The 19,237-nt window shown below is 41.7% G+C and overlaps 2 protein-coding genes across 3 annotated transcripts; both read left to right on the plus strand.

Annotated features, from left to right (window-relative positions):
• The first annotated feature begins 895 nt into the window (after window positions 1-895).
• Window positions 896-11,145, plus strand: knl1 (kinetochore scaffold 1). Its single transcript, XM_046291712.1, has 25 exons — window positions 896-980; window positions 1,328-1,359; window positions 1,615-1,651; window positions 1,754-1,813; window positions 1,891-1,973; window positions 2,072-2,124; window positions 2,418-2,474; window positions 2,590-2,642; window positions 2,902-6,540; window positions 6,639-6,747; window positions 6,876-6,943; window positions 7,033-7,131; window positions 7,282-7,397; window positions 7,554-7,644; window positions 7,761-7,877; window positions 8,461-8,548; window positions 8,727-8,792; window positions 8,895-8,934; window positions 9,094-9,198; window positions 9,294-9,394; window positions 9,550-9,612; window positions 9,712-9,821; window positions 9,945-10,066; window positions 10,230-10,355; window positions 10,477-11,145. Exons 2-25 carry the CDS (start codon window positions 1,328-1,330, stop codon window positions 10,571-10,573), a joined length of 5,532 nt encoding a protein of 1,843 aa, XP_046147668.1. The 5' UTR covers window positions 896-980; the 3' UTR covers window positions 10,574-11,145.
• A 1,669-nt stretch (window positions 11,146-12,814) lies between these two features.
• LOC123990826 (DNA repair protein RAD51 homolog A) lies at window positions 12,815-17,582 on the plus strand. Of its 2 annotated transcripts, none has more exons than XM_046291714.1 (10): window positions 12,815-12,836; window positions 14,757-14,867; window positions 14,982-15,119; window positions 15,242-15,359; window positions 15,476-15,567; window positions 15,721-15,815; window positions 16,022-16,135; window positions 16,346-16,475; window positions 16,663-16,784; window positions 16,924-17,582. In XM_046291714.1, exons 2-10 carry the CDS (start codon window positions 14,784-14,786, stop codon window positions 17,045-17,047), a joined length of 1,017 nt encoding a protein of 338 aa, XP_046147670.1. In that variant the 5' UTR covers window positions 12,815-12,836; window positions 14,757-14,783; the 3' UTR covers window positions 17,048-17,582. The 2 variants fall into 2 exon arrangements, with proteins under 2 accessions (XP_046147670.1, XP_046147669.1); XM_046291713.1 differs by lacking the exon at window positions 12,815-12,836 and adding an exon at window positions 14,035-14,159.
• The last annotated feature ends 1,655 nt before the right edge of the window (window positions 17,583-19,237 follow it).

Consider the following 19,237-nt stretch of genomic DNA (forward strand, 5'->3'; position numbering starts at 1 on the left):
CAGTAGACTGCAACTCCTCCCCCTTTATGCTTTCGATAGTGCAGCTGTAGAACGTTTTGAGGATCTGAGGGCCCATGCCAATTCTTTTCAGCTTCCTGAGGGGGAAGAGCCATTGTCGTGCTCTCTTCACCACTGTGTTGTTGTGTTTTGACCATGATAGATTCTTAGTGATGTGGACACAGAGGAACTTGAAGCTCTTGAACCGCTCCACTACAGCCTCATCAATGTGAATGTGAGAGTGCCTGGCCTTCCGTTCCCTGTAGTCCACGATTAGCTCCTTGGTCTTATCGACGGTGAGGAAGAGGTTGTTGTTCTGGCACCACACTGCCAGGTCTCTGTTCTCCTCCCTATAGACTGTCTCGTCATTGTTGTACCAGGCAGTGATGCAGCCGGTCAAGATGCTCTCGACTGTGCAGCTGTAGAACTTCTTGAGGATCCAAGGTCCCATGCCAAATTTCTTCAGCGGTGTTGAGAATTAGCATGGTATAGGTGTAGTTGCCGACCCTCACCACCTGAATTCTGCCTGTCAGTTGTTCAGATTTTATCCCTTCCAACTAGATTTTTTGGATGAAACAAATGAACAGAATACCCTTTATTATCAACATGTTTATTGTTGCCTTTGTGTTTCTTCTACACATAAACTGGGAACAGTATCAATGGAATAACGGAATAAAAAACAGGTCCTGGCCCTGCCGATATGAGTTGTTTTGTAGTAAGTAGGGCTAAAATAACAAGTGGAGTCCAGGGTGTTTACACGTTTATACTTATTTCCAGCGTTCAATGTAAAAGTTGCGTAATATTTATTGACGTCCAAGGGTGGCAGTATAACGTTTATTTCCACACAACTCAGATAGCGTAAATAAGAAGGTTATCTGACTGCGCATGCTCAAGAGAGGGCGGTTAAATTCAAAACCAACAACAGCTTTGACGCTTAATAGCTGGCATCTTAAAATTGTACTTGAACAACTAGTAGCTACACGGTACAGTAGTTTTGTGGCAAATTAACAACGTATTATCTTTGCAATGTTTTAACAGTAATGTGTTCAAGTAGACTAGATAGCTAAGTTAACTAGCTAACATTAGCGCTTGACTTGTGACACATCTAACGTTAACGCTTCTTGCTAACGTTAGTTAGCTAACCAGCTAGTTCGCTTGCTAAGTATTTTAATAATTGTCATTCAGTGTATTAGCAAACGTGGCTAGTTAAGTAGATTTGTGTATTTTTCTTTCACACATCGAGCACTCAGTTATCAATGTGAACGACGATTGCTAGCTAGCCAGTTAATGTGTTTATGTCAATGTATTTATTTCATAACTGTCGGCGAAGATGGAGCCGCCTGATGCTGCATCAAGGACGGAGTGAGTGATATGTTTGTTGATAGGGAACTACAATTGGGCTATCTCTGGCCATGAATTCACTCTCCGAAGGGGTCTCAGGGGGGTGGGATATGCAAAATGTAGAATTATATTCTAATTCACACGTTTAATAATACATACCTTTACATGTGTGAAATAGGACAAATGTAATTATTGTTACGTGTCTCGTATTTCATGTATAGCGTTAATATTACTAGGTACGTTAACTGCTTGGGTTTGTTTTCTAAATTGCAACAGTGATCATGTTGGATCCTCCAAACGGCGTATTTCTTCGGTCAGTACAACAGTTGCTCATAACACTATTTAGTTTGAGAATGTTTTGTCAACCATTTTAACAGCACGTCTCTGAATTAATATTGTATCCACATCTAATTAGATCCTGAAAGTTCCAAGGACATCTATCAAATTCACTGGCCCAGAGCTAGAGGAGAGTCGGGTAAAGACTAAATAGATAGCATTTGGGGAAATTGTGAATGTCTGTCATTTTACTCAATGCATTATTGTCTTCACAAGGTGGAGGTGGTCAAGCCAGTAGAGAAGAGGATCTCCAGAAGAGTCAGTTTTGCCACTTCCAATGATGTTCTACTGTTTTCAAAGTAAAACGTTTTTGCTGTGCCACATTTGGAATTTAAACTACAATGCCACGAAAATAAGAAACTCTTATAAAACAATGTTATTACCTTTTCATTATCAGAGATGTGAAGAATGGCTCCCCTGTCCGGAGTCCTCTAAAAAACCTCACAACTAGTAAGTAAGCCTACTGTATGCTTGAGACATTTCTTGTTTTCTTCTCAATGTAGAGCAGCATATGATGCTTCACAATACTGTGTATTTAAGTGAGGAGGCTCATGCAAATGTTTGTTTCACATTGGCTGAATTGTTTTACGTGACTGGTTTTGCAATTGCTAAACAGTGAAAATGTGACAATATTAACTCGGGCAGTTGGGTTTGTTTTACTTTCAATTTATCCAACCTTTCAAAAAATGTCCATGCTTTTTCATGTAACGTATTTACAACTGAAATGCAATTTGATTTAACAGCGGCAGAAAACATAAGCATTCATACGGGTTCCATTGACGGTTCTCAACCAATCACAGGTATGCCTAAAATCTAGTTATTAAGTAGATTTTTTGCATTCTCAGTAGGTACTGTATAAATCACTCAGTGACCACCATGCCTTTAACTGTTATGCACCTTCATTTGTAAATGTAGGCATGGAAACCTTGTTGAATGCTCCCCTCCATGTTTCACAACAAAGAAATAAGGTAAGCTATCATTGAGAAATGTGACTCTTTAAATTAGACTTTCAATTGGCGTAGCTACATTCTTCCCATGTTTATATAGGTACATAGACATTCATAACAATACAATATAATAAGAATAGTATTTTAACTATTGCCAAAAACCAAGGTACATTGACAATTCTTTCATTGACCATGCCAGTGCGCTTCTTACCTGTGTTAATTGCTGTTGCTGTGTACTTAGCTATTCATGAGACACTAAAGTCATTGTTTCTCCTAATAGGAAAATGTCATGTTCAACCAGGATGATTATGGGGAGAAAACAATGATGTTCACAGGAGAGGACACAGCATTTATGGATATGACTCACAGTCACACAATACTCATCGCCAATGATTCAGAATCCGTTGTTCTGCCAAATGAAATCAATGTGACTACACCTACCTGTGGAAGCATGGATTTTACTTTTTCAATGGAGAAAGGTAAAACTGGGTGTTTTCAGGACTCAACAGAGAATCATGCCCCCTTTAAAAACCCTTCCTCCTTAGCCAGAGTTATAGATCCAGAGTTTGAACATTTCCTTGCCAGTATAACGAAGTCAAGTGGCCCCATGTGTAATCCAATAGCTCCCAAATCCTCAACTACTGTGGCATTCCACAGAGCTGCATCCCCTCCAGAAAAAACGAACAACAGACGTTTCCTTGCTGCGCTCAATGCCCGCAGGTCAGGAGTTGATAAAGAGAATCAGCTCCCAGCTTTGTCAGCAACGGGGGGAGACTGTACAGTGGGCTTAATTATCCCTCAAAGGCAAGGGCCTCAGTTCATGAATACATCTATGATGCAAACTGAACAAGATCATATGGATCTGACAAAAAGCCATACCACTTTGATAGATGGCAAAGGAGTTTTTCAGTGTGTGCAAACTGTAAGCTCTGAAGAGCAACGGCTTAGGGGAAGAACTTTCAGTCAGGTAACTGTCTCTACTGATCCAGATGAAATGGAGTTGACCAGGAGCCAAACTGTTGCCATTGACTCCAAAGCCATTTGGATGTTTGGGCCAAATCCCTCTCATAAAATTGAAAGGAAAAGTGTGGTCTTCACATCAGATCCCAATAAATCCCAGATCTTCTCAGGTGATGCCCATGGCATGGAAATAACTTCAGCTCTCAATGTACCTCTCCAGGAGAATGTGTGTGCTCCGACCAAGAAAGGTGAATCATCACCCTGGATGTTTCCCCCAGAAAACAGAATCTCCTCCGTTCAGCAAAATCAACAGACCTCTTATCCATACTCAGATGACATGGAGATGACAAGATGTCAAACAGTTGCCATTGATTCCAAAAGTGTAGCCCTAACAGAAATTCCCTTACTAGGGAATACAAGGAAAAGTTTGTCTTTTATGCCAGCCTCTCACAGAGGTGTGTGTTTTTCAGAAGATGGCAATGGTATGGATCTGACTGAGGCCCTCACTGGAAATATTGTGTCAAACAGCCATATAGCAATTAATAAGCCACTACAGAGCTTGTTCCCCACAACAGAGATGTCCTTTCACTCTGATCTGAGTACTAACATGGAGATGACTTCAGGACAGAGAAGTAATAAAGTATTGGAGCCTGCATCCTCTGATCCTGATGACATGGAAATCACAAAAAGCCTAACTGCTGTAATTGATTCCAAATATTGTGTGATGGAAAAGCCTTCTCTTAGCAAACCGAAGAGCAAGTTTGACCTGGGTCTATCCTATGTGCCACCATCTATGGAATATGGCAATTTCTCAGACAATGCTAACAGTGTGAAGAGGGCGCTGGATCAGGTTAAAAGTTTTTCTGTAGCCATATCAGATCCTGATGACATGGAAATAACTAGAAGTCAAACTGTTGCCATCGACACCAAAAGCCTCAATGTGGTCAATCGCATGCAAAACACAAGGAAAAGTATATCATTCATGTCAGCTTCCAACAGACCCAATCATATGTCAGAGGATGACTGTGGTATGGACATGACCAAATCTCTCACTGTGACTATAGATCACAGAAATGGTCTGAACGTGACAGATGAGACCACTGGCAGATTGTTCCCCATATCAAAACACCAAAAGGAAACATTTGAGAAGAGCCTGATTAGAGCAGAGCTTAGTACAGATGACATGGAAATCACAAGGAGCAAAACTGGGATTATTGACACCAGAGGTTTTTGTGGTGTAACTCCTTCACTCCAAGGTGGTAGAGGAAGATTTGTCAGCTTTTTGGATTCAAATAAAACTCTTATTGGGGAGGACAACAATTGTATGGAGATGACTCAAGCTCTCACTGCACAGATATTAACAAATGTGTCACATTCTGCCCATGGGGGTGAGACCTTAGCTAGGATGTCCACAATCTCAAAGACAAATTTCACTGGAGCAAAGGGCAATCATTCTGTGGAAGTGGGTCACAAACCTGATCAACGTTGGGCATCAGATTCAGATGACATGGATATGACGAGAAGTCAGACCGCTGTAATTGAGTCTGAAAACATCAAGATGGGGAATCGTGAACCTTTCATGGGAAGGCAACATTTATCCAGTGTGAGTAAGACCCTGCAGATGGTTCCCCCGGCAGAGCAGAGTGCCTTTGGTGAGATTACATTTCAGTTAGGTGTTGAAAGCCTCTGCAGTAAAAAGGCACCTACATCTTCTGACTCTGAAATGGAACTGACAAGGAGCCAGACTGTTGCAATTGAATCCAAAGTTATTAACATGATGTTTTCCCCTGAAACAAATCCACCATTAGGCAATGTGTCAATTAGTCAGGCAAATGATATGGAAGTGAAACGAGTAGCAGAAGTGACCCGTTGCAGAAATAATCCTGTACCTGTACCCTCTAACCTGGAGGAGAAGAAAATGGCCAGGGATGAAACTGAAATGTTTTCTGAGGATCATGAAATGGAGATGACCAAGGCTGTCACAACGCAAATTGAACAACATGCACCTACCAATGTGAAGGGCCCTTCATCCACCACAAATGCAATTTCCTTGTGTCTACCGGAGGGTCACCCTAGAGAAATCGCCACTAACCTTACAGAACACTTTGACCTAAAGGGATTGGCAGACCGAAATGATCCTGATCTGAAAGATGAAGACTGCTCCTTTATTCCTAACAATCCAGAAAGCTCTCCCATTGCCTCTTCAGTCTCAACAGAAGATAATATACCTTTGAAGAAGGCAAAGACCAGGCGAATGAGTTTGGCAGATCTGCAGTTGAAACTTAATCATATGAGCCGCATGATAAATGAATCCACTGAAGTGATGGGTAGCTGCACTGCACCTTTATCTCACCTGATGAGGACCTCTGACCAACACAATGTAGAGACAGAATCCTTCTCAACTGTAGACTATGGGTCTAAAACCATGGGATTAATGACTGAGAGACCAACAAGTGTCAACTTGGAACACAATATTATTCTTAATGACAAACCTAATATGACTGCTCCTTTAAACTTGAAAAGTAAATGCTTTGCATCACGACTGTCATTTGGTGGTTTCCTGCCCAAACTCCCACAAATAGCCAAACCCTCTGAATCAAACCAGTCCAATAACGTGACAGATTTTGGGAAACTTCTGAAGAAGAATAGCTTGGGAGGCACTCATGAACTGAGGAGCAACACCTCGATGGAGAACATTGATGATGAAGTGCTTCCAGACATTAGCAGTGAAGAGGACTTATCAGAAACTATGGACACCAAGTCACCCCAGAGGGTCGACGATAAAGGAAATCTTTTCTTAGGCAAGGTGGTCAAGGATGTTGTGGAGCATGAGGTCTTTAAAGAGCTGGTCCTAACTGTTACCCAATGTCAGAAGAGGCCCCTACCAGAAGAGGGCCATGATGACTCCATGGATGAGGTAAAGAGGAATAAGCCATCAACAGAAAACATCAGAGAAATGGTAAATACTGTTTTTCATTTCATCAGTTCACATTTATTTTGTTAAATGTATTCAATAAGAGTTAATACTTTTAATTTTTTCACATTTTATCTTGACAGATCCCCCACACACAGGTAGTTCAGTGGGACAGTAACTGTACAGGAGCTGCAGCTGATGGCTCCAGCAGCAACTCCAACCTCCGATGTGAGGGCACATTTGAGTCGTCAAGTGAGTTTTGAGGCGCTTTTACTGCTCATTTCGTCTGTCTCATTCATCATCATCTTGTCTGTCTTGGTCCCTTTTAAAGTGCATCGTGTTGGTTAGGTAGGCAATACTAACTTGATGCCATTTTGCAGCTTACAGACAAAGCCAATTTGAGTCCCTGCTTGACAACACCGGGGACTACACATCTGATGTACGGAAGGTATGTCAACAACTCCCTTTTGTATTGACTATTCCTGTTACCACTTCTGATATACTGTGTTTTCATTGCTCTTCCACATTTAATTTCAGAAACTCCAAGATGGCAGCATTACAGTGGCTGAGTTCCTGAAACTCTTCAGCATCGACTTTGTCATCCATAAACCTCGACAAAGTATTCTGCCTGCGAGAGTAAATCTTAAACCTTTGTCTTTAGAATTGAATTTTGACACACACAAAAAAAATACTAGTAACTTTTGAGGAATTATTACAAGGAATAATACTTACTGACTGACGCTCACAATAAACATAGGTGCTAAATACAGATTTTCATCTCCTTAGATTGTGTCGGATCTCGATCGCAAAACAGAGGACTTGTTAATCGAGAAACATATCAACCGTCCCAAACAGAGGGTGTATGAGACAGACTGCCAGATACTCACAGAAATGGTGGAGGGGTATGTTTAATTATGCATGTCATTGTGACGCTTTACATAGCATTTTATTTACCGTAAAATTAAGATAAACATTTTTTTTACTGCTCAAATCTGTAACCTGCTTAGCAAATAACAAGCCATGTATGTTCATCCCTTTGGTGTACTTTCTGATTTCAGGTTGAAAGCACGTCTGAGAGACCAAGACAGTCTTCTGCAAAGTGTTAATGGAACACTTTGGGAGGCGGTGAAGGGCTTTTCAGATGAAGAAGTATTTAACTTTGTCTTTCATTTTCATTGGTTATTTATTAATTTCCCTCTTGCTATTACTAGTCAGTTTGATCCATTTGGGCCACCCCTCTTGATGTTGTGGCTTATTTTCCCCAGTTGCTGCTTGTTGGTTCAAAGTTGAAAGAGAGGAGGACATTCTTCAGAAAGAGAAGCAAAGTGCGATCTCATGAAATGAAAGCAGTTTTGTACTCTGACCTTGTGCGCACAACTCTGGTAAGACCCCTGATGAGAACAAAAATCCCTTCGCTTTGTTGCTTGTAACCTTTGACTGAAAAATACTTATGCTTTCCACATTTGTGTGTGTAAAACTCTGCTAATAAACTGTTTCATTGGCCTCTCGAGTGGCGCAGTGGTTAAGGGCGCTGCACTGCAGAGTCAGTTGTGCCACCAGAGACTCTGGGTTCGCGCCCAGGCTCTGTCGCGATCCGGGAGGTCCGTGGGTGACGCACAATTGGCCTAGCATTGTCCGGGTTAGGGAGGGCTTGGGCGGTAGGGATATCCTTGTCTCAACGCGCACCAGCGACTCCTGTGGCGGGCCGGGCCAGGTGCACGGTGTTTCCTCCGACACATTGGTGCGGCTGGCTTCTGGGTTGGATGCACACTGTGTTAAGAAGCAGTGTGGCCTGGTTGGGTTGTGTATCGGAGGATGCATGACTTTCGACCTTCGTCTCCCGAGCCCCTACGGGAGTTGTAGTGATGAGACAAGATAGTAACTACTAACAATCGGATACCACAAAATTGGGGGTAAAAATTTAAAAAAGAACTGTTTCATTGATGTCCCATTACATCTTCACAGGAGGCACAACATTACTTGAGAGGAAATATTGAGAAGACCGATCAGTGTCTGAAAGACCTTGATGAATGTCTACATGACTTGGAAGATGGTATATTGGATTTGAGTTCATCTCCTTTTGAGCCTTTCATATTCTCTACTGTAATTCAATTCATTGCATTGCACAATGCATGCTTGTCATCCTGTTAAGATAATTGAGGTATTAGTGGTGGTAATTGATTTTGAATTTGAGGTTTTGTCATGCTTATTCTTTCTTCTGTCTGCCACAGAACTTGCAGCTGTGGAGGGCACAGGGGTAGAGGACTGTGAGCCAACCTTGAAAGCAAGGCAGCAAGGTAACGTATGATGCCACAATCTTTTTTTTAATGAAATGTTTCATTATTAATCAATGGTGTGCTTGGTATTTGACATGTTAATGTTGAATTATGTTCTATCAGGGTTGGAGAAGGTCAACAAAGCAATTGTTAAAAGTGAAAGGTAAGTCTACATGGCTTGAATCATAATTTAGTGCAAATACATTTTATTTTTCTTTGTTGTCGCCAGAGCTACGGTCTCTATTGAGACTTTAATTTGTATTACTTTACTGCCTTCCACTGGATGTGCCGAGAAATGGAAACCATTTGTTTTTCTCCACAGGCAAATGTGTGAATTGAAACTACAGAAGACAAACTCTGTGGACAAAGTGGACAGACTACGAAAGGAAACTCTGGAACTTGAGAAACATATTGCCATGCTGGATAGGTCCGTGTCTCATTTTCCGGACATTTTTCCTCCTGCTTATACACCTACTATTCCGTTCAACTTTGAATTACACTTTTGGCCTCTTTTGGTTTCAGAGTGAATGAATGGAAGTTTGTGCAGAAAGATGACATGAAGACAGTCTACAGCTTTCTCTACGAGTCCTTGCTGTTGGAGGTGCAGTTTGAGAAACCTAACGGTATGATGTAGTGCTATATATTCCTTCATGGTATAACTTTGCTTGCACCAAAAGTGCTAGTATGTTTATAGTAGTTTTGCTCTGCAGTTTTTTTTCCAAAGGGTTGCTTTAAGACAAATGTCAATGTTTTTCTAATGCTTTGCTCTTTTATTTAGGAGAAGTCTGTGAACAGACTGAGCGTAACATCATGGACATCACATTTCAACGCCAAATGGATGGTGGGAGAAATTAAGCTCGGACACTAATATAGAATATTTTCTTGGTTCTCGCCACACACAGGACTATTGCCTTGCAAACTCGCCTTTTCTTTCTTACAGATGAAAAGTCACAGTGCTACTCTCGGCTTGTACACAATCTGCTATGCCAGTACATAGGCAGTGAAACCACTTGGCTCAAGAAGTACCCCACCAGTCGATACATTCCCATGGTAAGTGTGAGGCTTGGTTAAAAGGGATGATCCACATGACGTAAAAGTCCAGAAAGGGGGTTTGTATTGCATGTCCACAGAGGTTCCGTTTTGGCTGTATAATATCTGATTCTCGCTCTCCAGCTGCTGCATGATGTGGGTCTGGTGGTAAGCCGCTGTCGCCTCCTGGGAGAAGAGATCCACCTGATGAAAAAGTGGGGTGCTCTGAGGCTGGACATCCTGGACATCAGCTGTGTGGACACACAGTAAGAATACACACCATAGAAATTCAACTCCTAGACTAGTCAGACCACCAGAGAATGTTGACTTAAATGGGACTGTCCTTTCTAGAGAATTTTGTAGATGTAGTTCCATTCAACAGCTTTCTGAATGCAAAACCCATTATTGTTTTGTCCTCCTTTATTTCAGAGTTCGAATCCTATTCTCCAGTCTCAAGTCGTTTAGCAAGTTTGAGATGACAGTAGCCGTCACCTCCGCCTACCCCTTTGGTCTCTTTCATGTGCAAAACTTCCAAAATCACATTGGAAATGCAACGTAAGACTTCATATTTGTCTTCTCACACACGTTTTGTTTCTAGTTTTACTGGTACATTGTTGCAACATTGCACCTTTAACAACTAACACTATAATACTTTTATTTATTTATATATATACAGAAAAGACCAGGTGGAAGACATTGTATCATCAGTCACACCAGCCAAGAACTACTTGACCAAGATTGTCAAGAGGATCCATGAAAGTCTGCTGTGCTGAGACCAGTTCCAGTCAATGGGTGTTCTATGTAGTGCATGGCTGCCCAACCCCCTTCCTGGGGATCTACTGTCCTGTAGTTTTTCAGTCCAACCCTAATTTAACACACCTGATTCTACTAAGTAGCTGCTCAACAAGACCTTGACTAGCTGAATCAGATGTGCTAAATTAGGGTTGGACTGAACCTACAGGACAGATCTCCAGGATGAGGGTTGGGCAGCCCTGATGTAGTGATTGAAAATGTGTATGTTTCAATTCCATTTATAAATGTTCAATGCCACATTGTTTTTTTTATTTTATTTTTTACATATTTTCTACCATAAGTTTTGATAATTTGTATAATTTTTGTTCATAAGGGATCAATAGTAATAGTTGGCCATTTCAAACATCTTTGATGTATTTCCTCTAGCAAAACTATGGCAAGAATTACAATAACTGAAACAAGCTTGAGTAGTACAATAACATTTAGTCTTTGTTAATTGTCTGAATCATTATTAAAATGTAACTGCAACTTTTACCCATGTTTTCTCTGTATGATAACAATCACTGGTTTAACATAAAATTGTTAACCTGGCTCTTCAGTTCTCTCTCTGAACAAATGGGGGTTTCAGATCATATCTGGCCGTCATACAAATATATACAGTACCAGTCAAAAGTTTGGACATCTACTCTTTCATGGGTTTTTATTTTTACTATTTTCTACAATGTAGAATAATATTGAAGACATCAAAACTATGAAATAACACATGGAATCATGTAGTAACCAAAACAAAGTGTTAAACAAATCTAAATATATTTCAGATTATTCAAAGTAGCCGCCATTTGACAGCTTTGCACACTGGCATTCAATCAGCTTCACCTGGAATGCTTTTCCAATAGTCTTGAAGGACTTCCCACATATGCTGAGCACTTGTTGGCTGCTTTACCTTCACTCTGCGGTCCAACTCATCCCAAACCATCTCAATTGGGTTGAGGTCGGGTGGTTGTGGAGGCCAGGTCATCTGATGCAGCACTCATCACTCTCCTGTCATCAAGTCAGGGTGGCTACTTTGAAGACTATAAAATGTTAACACTTTTTTGGTTACATGATTCAATATGTGTTATTTCATAGGTTTGATGTCTTTGTTTTTATTGTACAATGTAGAAAATACTATAAAGAAAAACCCTTGAATGAATAGGTGTATCCAAACTTTTGACTGGTACTATTTATAATTTAATAGTATGGAAAGTCAACAGGATTTTTACATTGGGCCGATTTGATTATGCTGATCCGTGCAGCACTGGGCATAGACCCGTTAAGTAATTGGGCAAAAGCAGGGAGGGAGCCTTTCTCAAATCAAACCGTAATCTGCGCTGCTCAGTCATTTTGTCAACAAGGCAGGATAGTGCATCATCTAGAAACATGCATATCCTTTCCATAAAATAAATATTAGAATGTTCTAACTAGTTTTCATTGGGAAGGCAGATATAGCATTTTTATCAAAAGCAATCTCTTTTGCTTGAGAAAGCAATCCTAGTAATTACTACACATTGCTTTATTACCTCACTTGTTTTTGAGCCGATTTTGGTGTGGGCTTTGAAAGGGGCACGTCTCGAATGCAATCAACTTTCAGCCAATAGAAAACACGCCTACACTGGTGTGCCTGGGTGGGATTAATCGAACCCCCTCAGTGATATTACTGGTATGCTCTTATGGCTGCATCTCAATAGTCTATAGTGGCATCATCTCATTGTCTCCTCTGATTTGTAATGTGTCGTAATATTGCTAAAAATAAAATAAATCTGTCCTGTTCCCCTCCTCTCCCTAAATTTCCCTCAGTGCAGTTAGTATGGCTGTTTAGCCTACCGTAGTTATCTTAGTTTTAAGGGATCCTGAGTGGTGCAGCGGTCTACGGCACTGCATCGCAGTGGTAGAGGCGTCACTACAGACCTGGGTTCGATCCCAGGATGTATCACAACTGGCCATGAACAGGAGTCCCATAGGGCGGTGTACAATTGGCTCAGCGTCGTCTGGGTTAGTGGAGGGTTCAGCTGGGGTAGGCGGTCATTGTAAATAACAATTTGTTCTTAACTGACTTCCCCAGTTAAATAAAGGTTAAGTTATTTTTAAAAATCCATAGCTGCCATTCCCAACCAATCAGAGTGCTTGAAAAGGCACATCTGGACACTGCACCCAGACGTCAGAGTGTTATTGTTGTCAAAAAAAAGAAGACACATTTCTGAGGACAGTAACAAGAATACATGAATTGGGTGTGTGCATCGTAATGTAAGTTGGAGGGGGGTTTATTGGATGTATTTTTTACATGTGTAATAATGGGTAATTACTAAATGACTTAGTAACTTGGATCAGTTTGCAACCATATGTTCTATTGTACCGTTGTTACTATTATTTCATGTTGGAGTTGCCAATACTGCTTGGCATATTGTTCATAGAATGTAGCCTTGTGCCCATTGCCATGCGTGTCATTGTTTTATTGCTAAACATAGTTTTCATATGTGCATTATATGTGTGCGAGTGCTTACCATAATAGCCATAGTTAATTAAAGCGGTTGTTGCGCTTCTCCCAGACGGGTCTTGGAGGTCGCACATGCGCAGAGTAAATTGCGACCCTGTGGCTCTAGGGCAGATCAGATAAGAGCTCAGCACAGCAGGCTCCCGCACCAGGCCGGAGAGAGAAGGTGCCAAGTCTTTATTTTGTCAGTCTCAGTAATAGGTTTCTCTTTCTCTGACAAGAGGTTCATCTTTTGGTTAATGTTTATGATACTAAGATTATAGCCCTGTTTATAGCTGTTATAATAGCGTAATATTATGGTTATTCATTCATGTTCATATATCCTGTCTATATAGCATAATTATCACGCTTTACTGATACTGTTATGTATCAGTAATTGTAATTGTCGAACCACAATTCATTCGGATTAACACAAATCCTATTCCACCAATATTCACTCCCAGTCAAGATTCATGTGAACTGACCAAAAGTGTGTGTGTGCTAAGAGGAAAAGGAAAACAACCCTTAAAAGAGATGCATCCGCATTGTTCTTACCGCACATCCTGTGGAGGGTCAGAACCCAAATCACAGTCAACATATAATATATAATAATATATGCCATTTAGCAGACGCTTTTATCCAAAGCGACTTACAGTCATGTGTGCATACATTCTACGTATGGGTGGTCCCGGGAATTGAACCCACTACCCTGTCGTTACAAGCGCCATGCTATACCAATTGAGCTACAGAAGGACCACAACATACACAACATAATTGCACAAGCCAGTGAGGGCATTCACAGCCGACTGCTCAGATGGGTGACGGCACACCAGCCAAACGTTTTTAGAAATAGCAAAAGCCTTGGTTATATAGTGCTTACTGACCACTACATTTAGCTTGCTTCCATATATTGATTTTTCAGATGCAGATCAAGGGAATGAAATGGGAGTGAGGAAGTACATGTTTTTCATTGGGATGCAACCCAACACTGTCCAATCCCAGCACTCGAGGGAAGGGTTAGCGTAATTACGTAGCCTGATAAACAAGTACGTTGACTAGCGAGCGGGAGATTTTAGTTCAAGCAATAAAAACTAGAGGTAAGTGGACGCTGTTATCATACGTTTGGATAAACCATATCCCATAACTTGAAGTTAACATGAGCTAGCTACTATTTTGAGTTAAACATTTGGATGTAAGCCAAGTCACTCACAGACATGCCAGATCATGTAATTCAGTAGCTCAGCTGAACGAATTAGCCTAATAATGCTAGGTAACGCTAACTTTCATGAATATCAGTCACATTCAAAGACTGTACAAGTCTCTAAACAAGAAATACAACACTTACTAGTAGGTGAACTAGCTAGCTAAATCTTATTTCACTTAGTAAGTCAATAATTCTTTGATTACTAGATGCATGAACAGGCTGGAAAGGTCAACATCAACAACTTGACCAGCTAACGTTACTGTACAGTAGTTGGTTACAATTTCCGGTTGTGTAACTTCTGTTGATAGTTTGAATAATTTCTTATTCCCGATCGGGGGGGAAATCCTGTCGTGATCAAGTGTGTTTCAGTAACTAACACAATGGAAAGTAATATTTGCCTCGCAGTTGTTTTCTCCTCAGTGAAACATACTTGTTTACTAACTATAGAGTTATAACTCTTGCACCGTCCAAACTTTCTCCCCTTTGAAAGACATACCTCACCTGTCCATAAATCAAGATGGCTGTGAGAAGCGAGGCCAGAGTGGAGGCAGAGGTAGAGGAGGAGGAGAGCTTTGGACCACAGCTACTGAGCAGACTTGAGGTAGGTGTTGGTGCATTTATTTTTATTTTTTTACCTTTATTTAACTAAGCAAGTCAGTTAAGAACAAATTCTTATTTACAATGACGGCCTACATTTGCAATGTTTCCTACACAGCAATGTGGCATCAGTGCCAGTGACATAAAGAAGCTGGAGGATGCAGGCTTCCACACCATTGAGGCAGTGGCCTATGCCCCCAAGAAGGAGTTGCTTAACATCAAGGGGATCAGTGAGGCCAAAGCAGACAAAGTTCTGGTTAGGTCACCTTCATTTTCCAATCTGAGTTTTTATTTTCTGCTCATTTTGGGTTGCCCACAGTTCCCATTAGGTCTGATATTATGACTGTGGCTGATCTTCCTCTATGGTATTTTCTCCAGGCTGAAGCTGCCAAACTAGTGCCCATGGGCTTCACCACAGCAACAGAGTTCCACCAACGCCGAGCTGAAATCATCCAGATCTCCACTGGGTCCAAAGAGCTGGACAAGCTGCTACAGGGTGAGGCCAGTTACCTAGATTTTTATAACTGTTCTCATGACTCGGGACATGATTTTTGAGTTGCCCAGGTGTATTTTTTTTGTCATCGTGTGCATGAAAAAGTCTTTCTCGCTCAGGTGGGATAGAGACAGGCTCCATCACAGAAATGTTTGGAGAGTTCCGGACAGGAAAAACACAGCTGTGCCACACCCTTGCAGTCACCTGCCAGGTACTTGTCATGATGCCATTTTTTTCCCCCATACTAATAAAGGCAGACTTGGCTGTATACTCCTATCTCATACCAATCACATTTGCTCACAGAATATGACGATAGCACTCAGGACATTCAGTTTTTGATCTATTGTGCTTTTCCCCAACTCAGTTGCCCATTGACCAGGGTGGTGGAGAGGGAAAAGCCATGTACATTGATACAGAGGGGACCTTCAGACCAGAGAGGTTACTGGCTGTAGCAGAGCGGTGAGTTCTCTCATGGACCAACACAATAACAATGGAGTAACTACTGGGTTAAATGACACTGACAGAGATTGAAATTTGGAGCCACGCTATTCCTCTACAGGAATAACGGGCATCAATTTCTGTCTGTTCAGAGAGTTACCATTGCAAATGCAGTACTTCCTTCAAAAAGCTGTATCACACCAGAAGGTACTGTTGTCTTTTATTAGGTATGGACTTGTTGGGAGTGACGTTCTGGACAATGTAGCCTACGCTAGGGCCTTTAACACAGACCACCAGACCCAGCTGCTTTACCAAGCCTCAGCCATGATGGCAGAGTCCAGGTCAGACCCATCTCCCTCCCTCTGGTTTCTGACCATTCAGATGTTTTTCCATTTCTCACATTACTTGCTTTCCTTCCATGTAAATACTGTTGTTTATGACATGAATTAGTGATCTGGAATAAGGGCAGTACCCTCAAAGAAATCCTAGTAAAGTACCCCTTCCTCTAGTCTGCAGTGCTATAGGTCTCTAACCATATGGCCCCTTCTCAGGTATGCCCTGCTGATAGTGGACAGTGCCACAGCCCTCTACAGAACCGACTACTCCGGGAGGGGAGAGCTCGCTGCACGGCAAGGCCACCTGGGACGCTTCCTGAGAATGCTGCTAAGGCTAGCAGACGAGGTAAGTCCAGGGCTAGAATTACAGGGGTTTTGTCTGTTCGCTGAACTCCTTACCTATTGTGCCGGTCTAATACAATATGTTTATATCAGCAACGTTCTGAACCCTTCTCTGTACATCCATTTGATGTTTTTAGCGTTCATGGTATGGTCGTAACGCTAAACATTTTTTGACTCTCGCCTTGTCACAGTTTGGCGTTGCTGTGGTGATAACCAATCAGGTGGTGGCCCAGGTAGACGGTGCCGCCATGTTCTCAGCAGACCCTAAAAAACCTATCGGGGGCAACATCATGGCACATGCCTCCACTACGCGGTGAGTGGCTCCATTGACTCTCTTGTACTCCCTCTTGTTCACATTCTAATGGTTTCAAACATAGCATGCAAGTCGTTAAGCCACTGGGTTCTAAAAGAATACAGCTAGCTATCAAGCTAAAACTGCTCCTTGTTTTCAGACTGTACTTGAGGAAAGGCCGCGGCGAAACAAGGATCTGCAAAATCTACGACTCGCCCTGCCTCCCTGAGTCTGAAGCCATGTTTGCCATCAACGCAGATGGGGTGGGTGACGCCAAGGACTGAGCTCAGATGGCACCATACCAGGGAGTGAGAGCATGGCTGTATGTCATGTGGCTATGCCCCTCACCCGCTACCATAGACTTGCACAATGGCAGCTCTTGTGTGTTTGTGTGTACACACTTCCCTGAGGTAAGAGCTAAGAAAATGACTAATAGGGAGATGCTGGCCATAACTGTTGTGTTGATATGATTTTGGACTGTCCCATTACTGAGGGAAGAATGCATTCCTACAGTACAAGAGGGTACTGTGCATAGAGAATGTTGCCTATTGCCCTAAGGAGCACAGTGATTTGCCCATGCTTAGGCTTACACTGAATACTCAGTTTGTATTATACAGTATATGGGCCTATAGCGGCTTTGATAATCAGAGGGAGCTCAACTTCACAGAAGTGACATTTTTCACCAACCCAATGGACTTGTAAAATAATATTTCTATCTAACTCCACTGGTAGACGTGGACATATTTAGATGTATGTTTGTGTTATTGTTTTGTTTGATTTAGTTTTTCGGGGGGGTCTGATTTTCTACCAGTGTTTTTCGGGGGGTCTGATTTTCTACCAGTGTTTTTCGGGGGGTCTGATTTTCTACCAGTGTTTTTCGGGGGGTCTAATTTTCAGTGTTTTCGGGGGGTCTGATTTTCTACCCGTGTTTTTCGGGGGGGTCTGATTTTCTACCCGTGTTTTTCGGGGGGTCTGATTTTCTACCCGTGTTTTTCGGGGGGTCTGATTTTCTACCCGTGTTTTTCGGGGGGTCTGATTTTCTACCCGTGTTTTTCGGGGGGGGTCTGATTTTCTACCAGTGTTTTTCGGGGGGGTCTGATTTTCTACCAGTGTTTTTCATTTAAACCATCTTTGGATTTGACATTCAACTACATCAATAGATCAATTCTCTTTATTTAATCAAACATCTGCTCTTAATAGAATAAACATCAGTACATGCCCCCTTACTAACAAGGTTTGACACCCTTAACGACTACATTTTCTCTATTTGTTTGTGCGTCCAAGAACCATAGTTTCTGTATGAGACACATTGTATTAAAATAGTTTTATCATTAAATCTCCTGACTACATAGAAGTTATTTTAACTCTGGTTACATGATTCCACAAATTGACATGACATCCATTTGAAAGGACTGTGTATTAGAATGTTAAAGTAATATTTCTGTATCACAAAAAGACATCTCAGCGGTATTGACACCAATTGAGCTGTCATGGGACTGCAATATAATAGCTTAAACCATATTGAACCATGTCACAGTGACATGAAGTTGCTTCTGAAATTGACACCTGTAATAAAGAGGAGCAAAAATAAATCATTCAAATACTGAGCTATATTGTATACTAAGAAATTGGGGAAATTATATTTTTTACTAATACAATTGCTCAGAGAAATTTTGGGGTCAAATTTAATACCTCACCTTGCGACGATTAAAAAAATTATATTCTGCTTATGCATTCTTATTTTGATGCAAAGCCCACCATTGGTGTGCATGGCCAAAGAGATCTATTTTCATGTCATCTGACCAAAGCACCCATTCCAATGTAAGGGCCAATTCCGTTTAGCAGACTCGGGCGTTTACAATTATTGGATGACGCATGTCTCTTAGGCCTCACACACCAGTGGAGGGTTTTGCATCAAAATAAGGATGCAGAAAAGAAACGCATACCTACTGTAAAATATAGTGGTGGATCTTTGTTATGGGGCTATTTGGCTTCCACTGGTCCTGGGACCCTTGTTAAGGTCAATGATGTAATGAACTTTACCCAGTACCAGGACATTTTAGCCAAACACCTGGTTGCCTCTGTCAGGAGGCTGAAAGTTGGCCGCAAGTGTATCTTCCAGCAAGACAATGACCCTAAGCACACTTTCAAAATTCACAAAGAAATGGTTAGTTTACCACCAAATCAACATTTTGCCATGGCCATCTGTCTTTAGACTTGAATCCCATTGAAAACCTGTGGTTTGAATTGAGAGGGCAGTCCATAAGTGCAGACGAAGGATATCAAGGATCTGGAAAGATTCTGCATGGAGGAATGGTCCCGAGAGGGTACCCGAGTGGTGCAGTGGCACTGCATCACAGTGCTAGAGGCGTCACTACAGACACCCTGGTTCGATTCCAGGCTGTATCACAACCGGCTGCTTTCCTCTCCAGACAGCCAAAGCAGTCTTCCTCTCCAGACAGCCAATAGTGGAA

This window comes from Oncorhynchus gorbuscha, linkage group LG12 (assembly GCF_021184085.1).
Source record: "Oncorhynchus gorbuscha isolate QuinsamMale2020 ecotype Even-year linkage group LG12, OgorEven_v1.0, whole genome shotgun sequence".
In the NCBI taxonomy this organism is placed as follows: Eukaryota; Metazoa; Chordata; class Actinopteri; order Salmoniformes; family Salmonidae; genus Oncorhynchus; species Oncorhynchus gorbuscha.

Bases quoted from the DNA above. Each gene is read 5' to 3' on its own strand.
- knl1 (XM_046291712.1), top strand. From the start codon at position 1,328: ATGGAGCCGCCTGATGCTGCATCAAGGACGGA. The intron at 9,199-9,293 runs GTCCGTGTCTCA...TTTTGGTTTCAG, and splicing joins CATATTGCCATGCTGGATAG to AGTGAATGAATGGAAGTTTG. The intron at 10,356-10,476 runs GTAAGACTTCAT...ATATATATACAG, and splicing joins AATCACATTGGAAATGCAAC to AAAAGACCAGGTGGAAGACA.
- LOC123990826 (XM_046291714.1), top strand. From the start codon at position 14,784: ATGGCTGTGAGAAGCGAGGCCAGAGTGGAGGCAGAGGTAGAGGAGGAG. The intron at 15,568-15,720 runs GTACTTGTCATG...TCCCCAACTCAG, and splicing joins CCCTTGCAGTCACCTGCCAG to TTGCCCATTGACCAGGGTGG. The intron at 16,785-16,923 runs GTGAGTGGCTCC...CCTTGTTTTCAG, and splicing joins GCACATGCCTCCACTACGCG to ACTGTACTTGAGGAAAGGCC.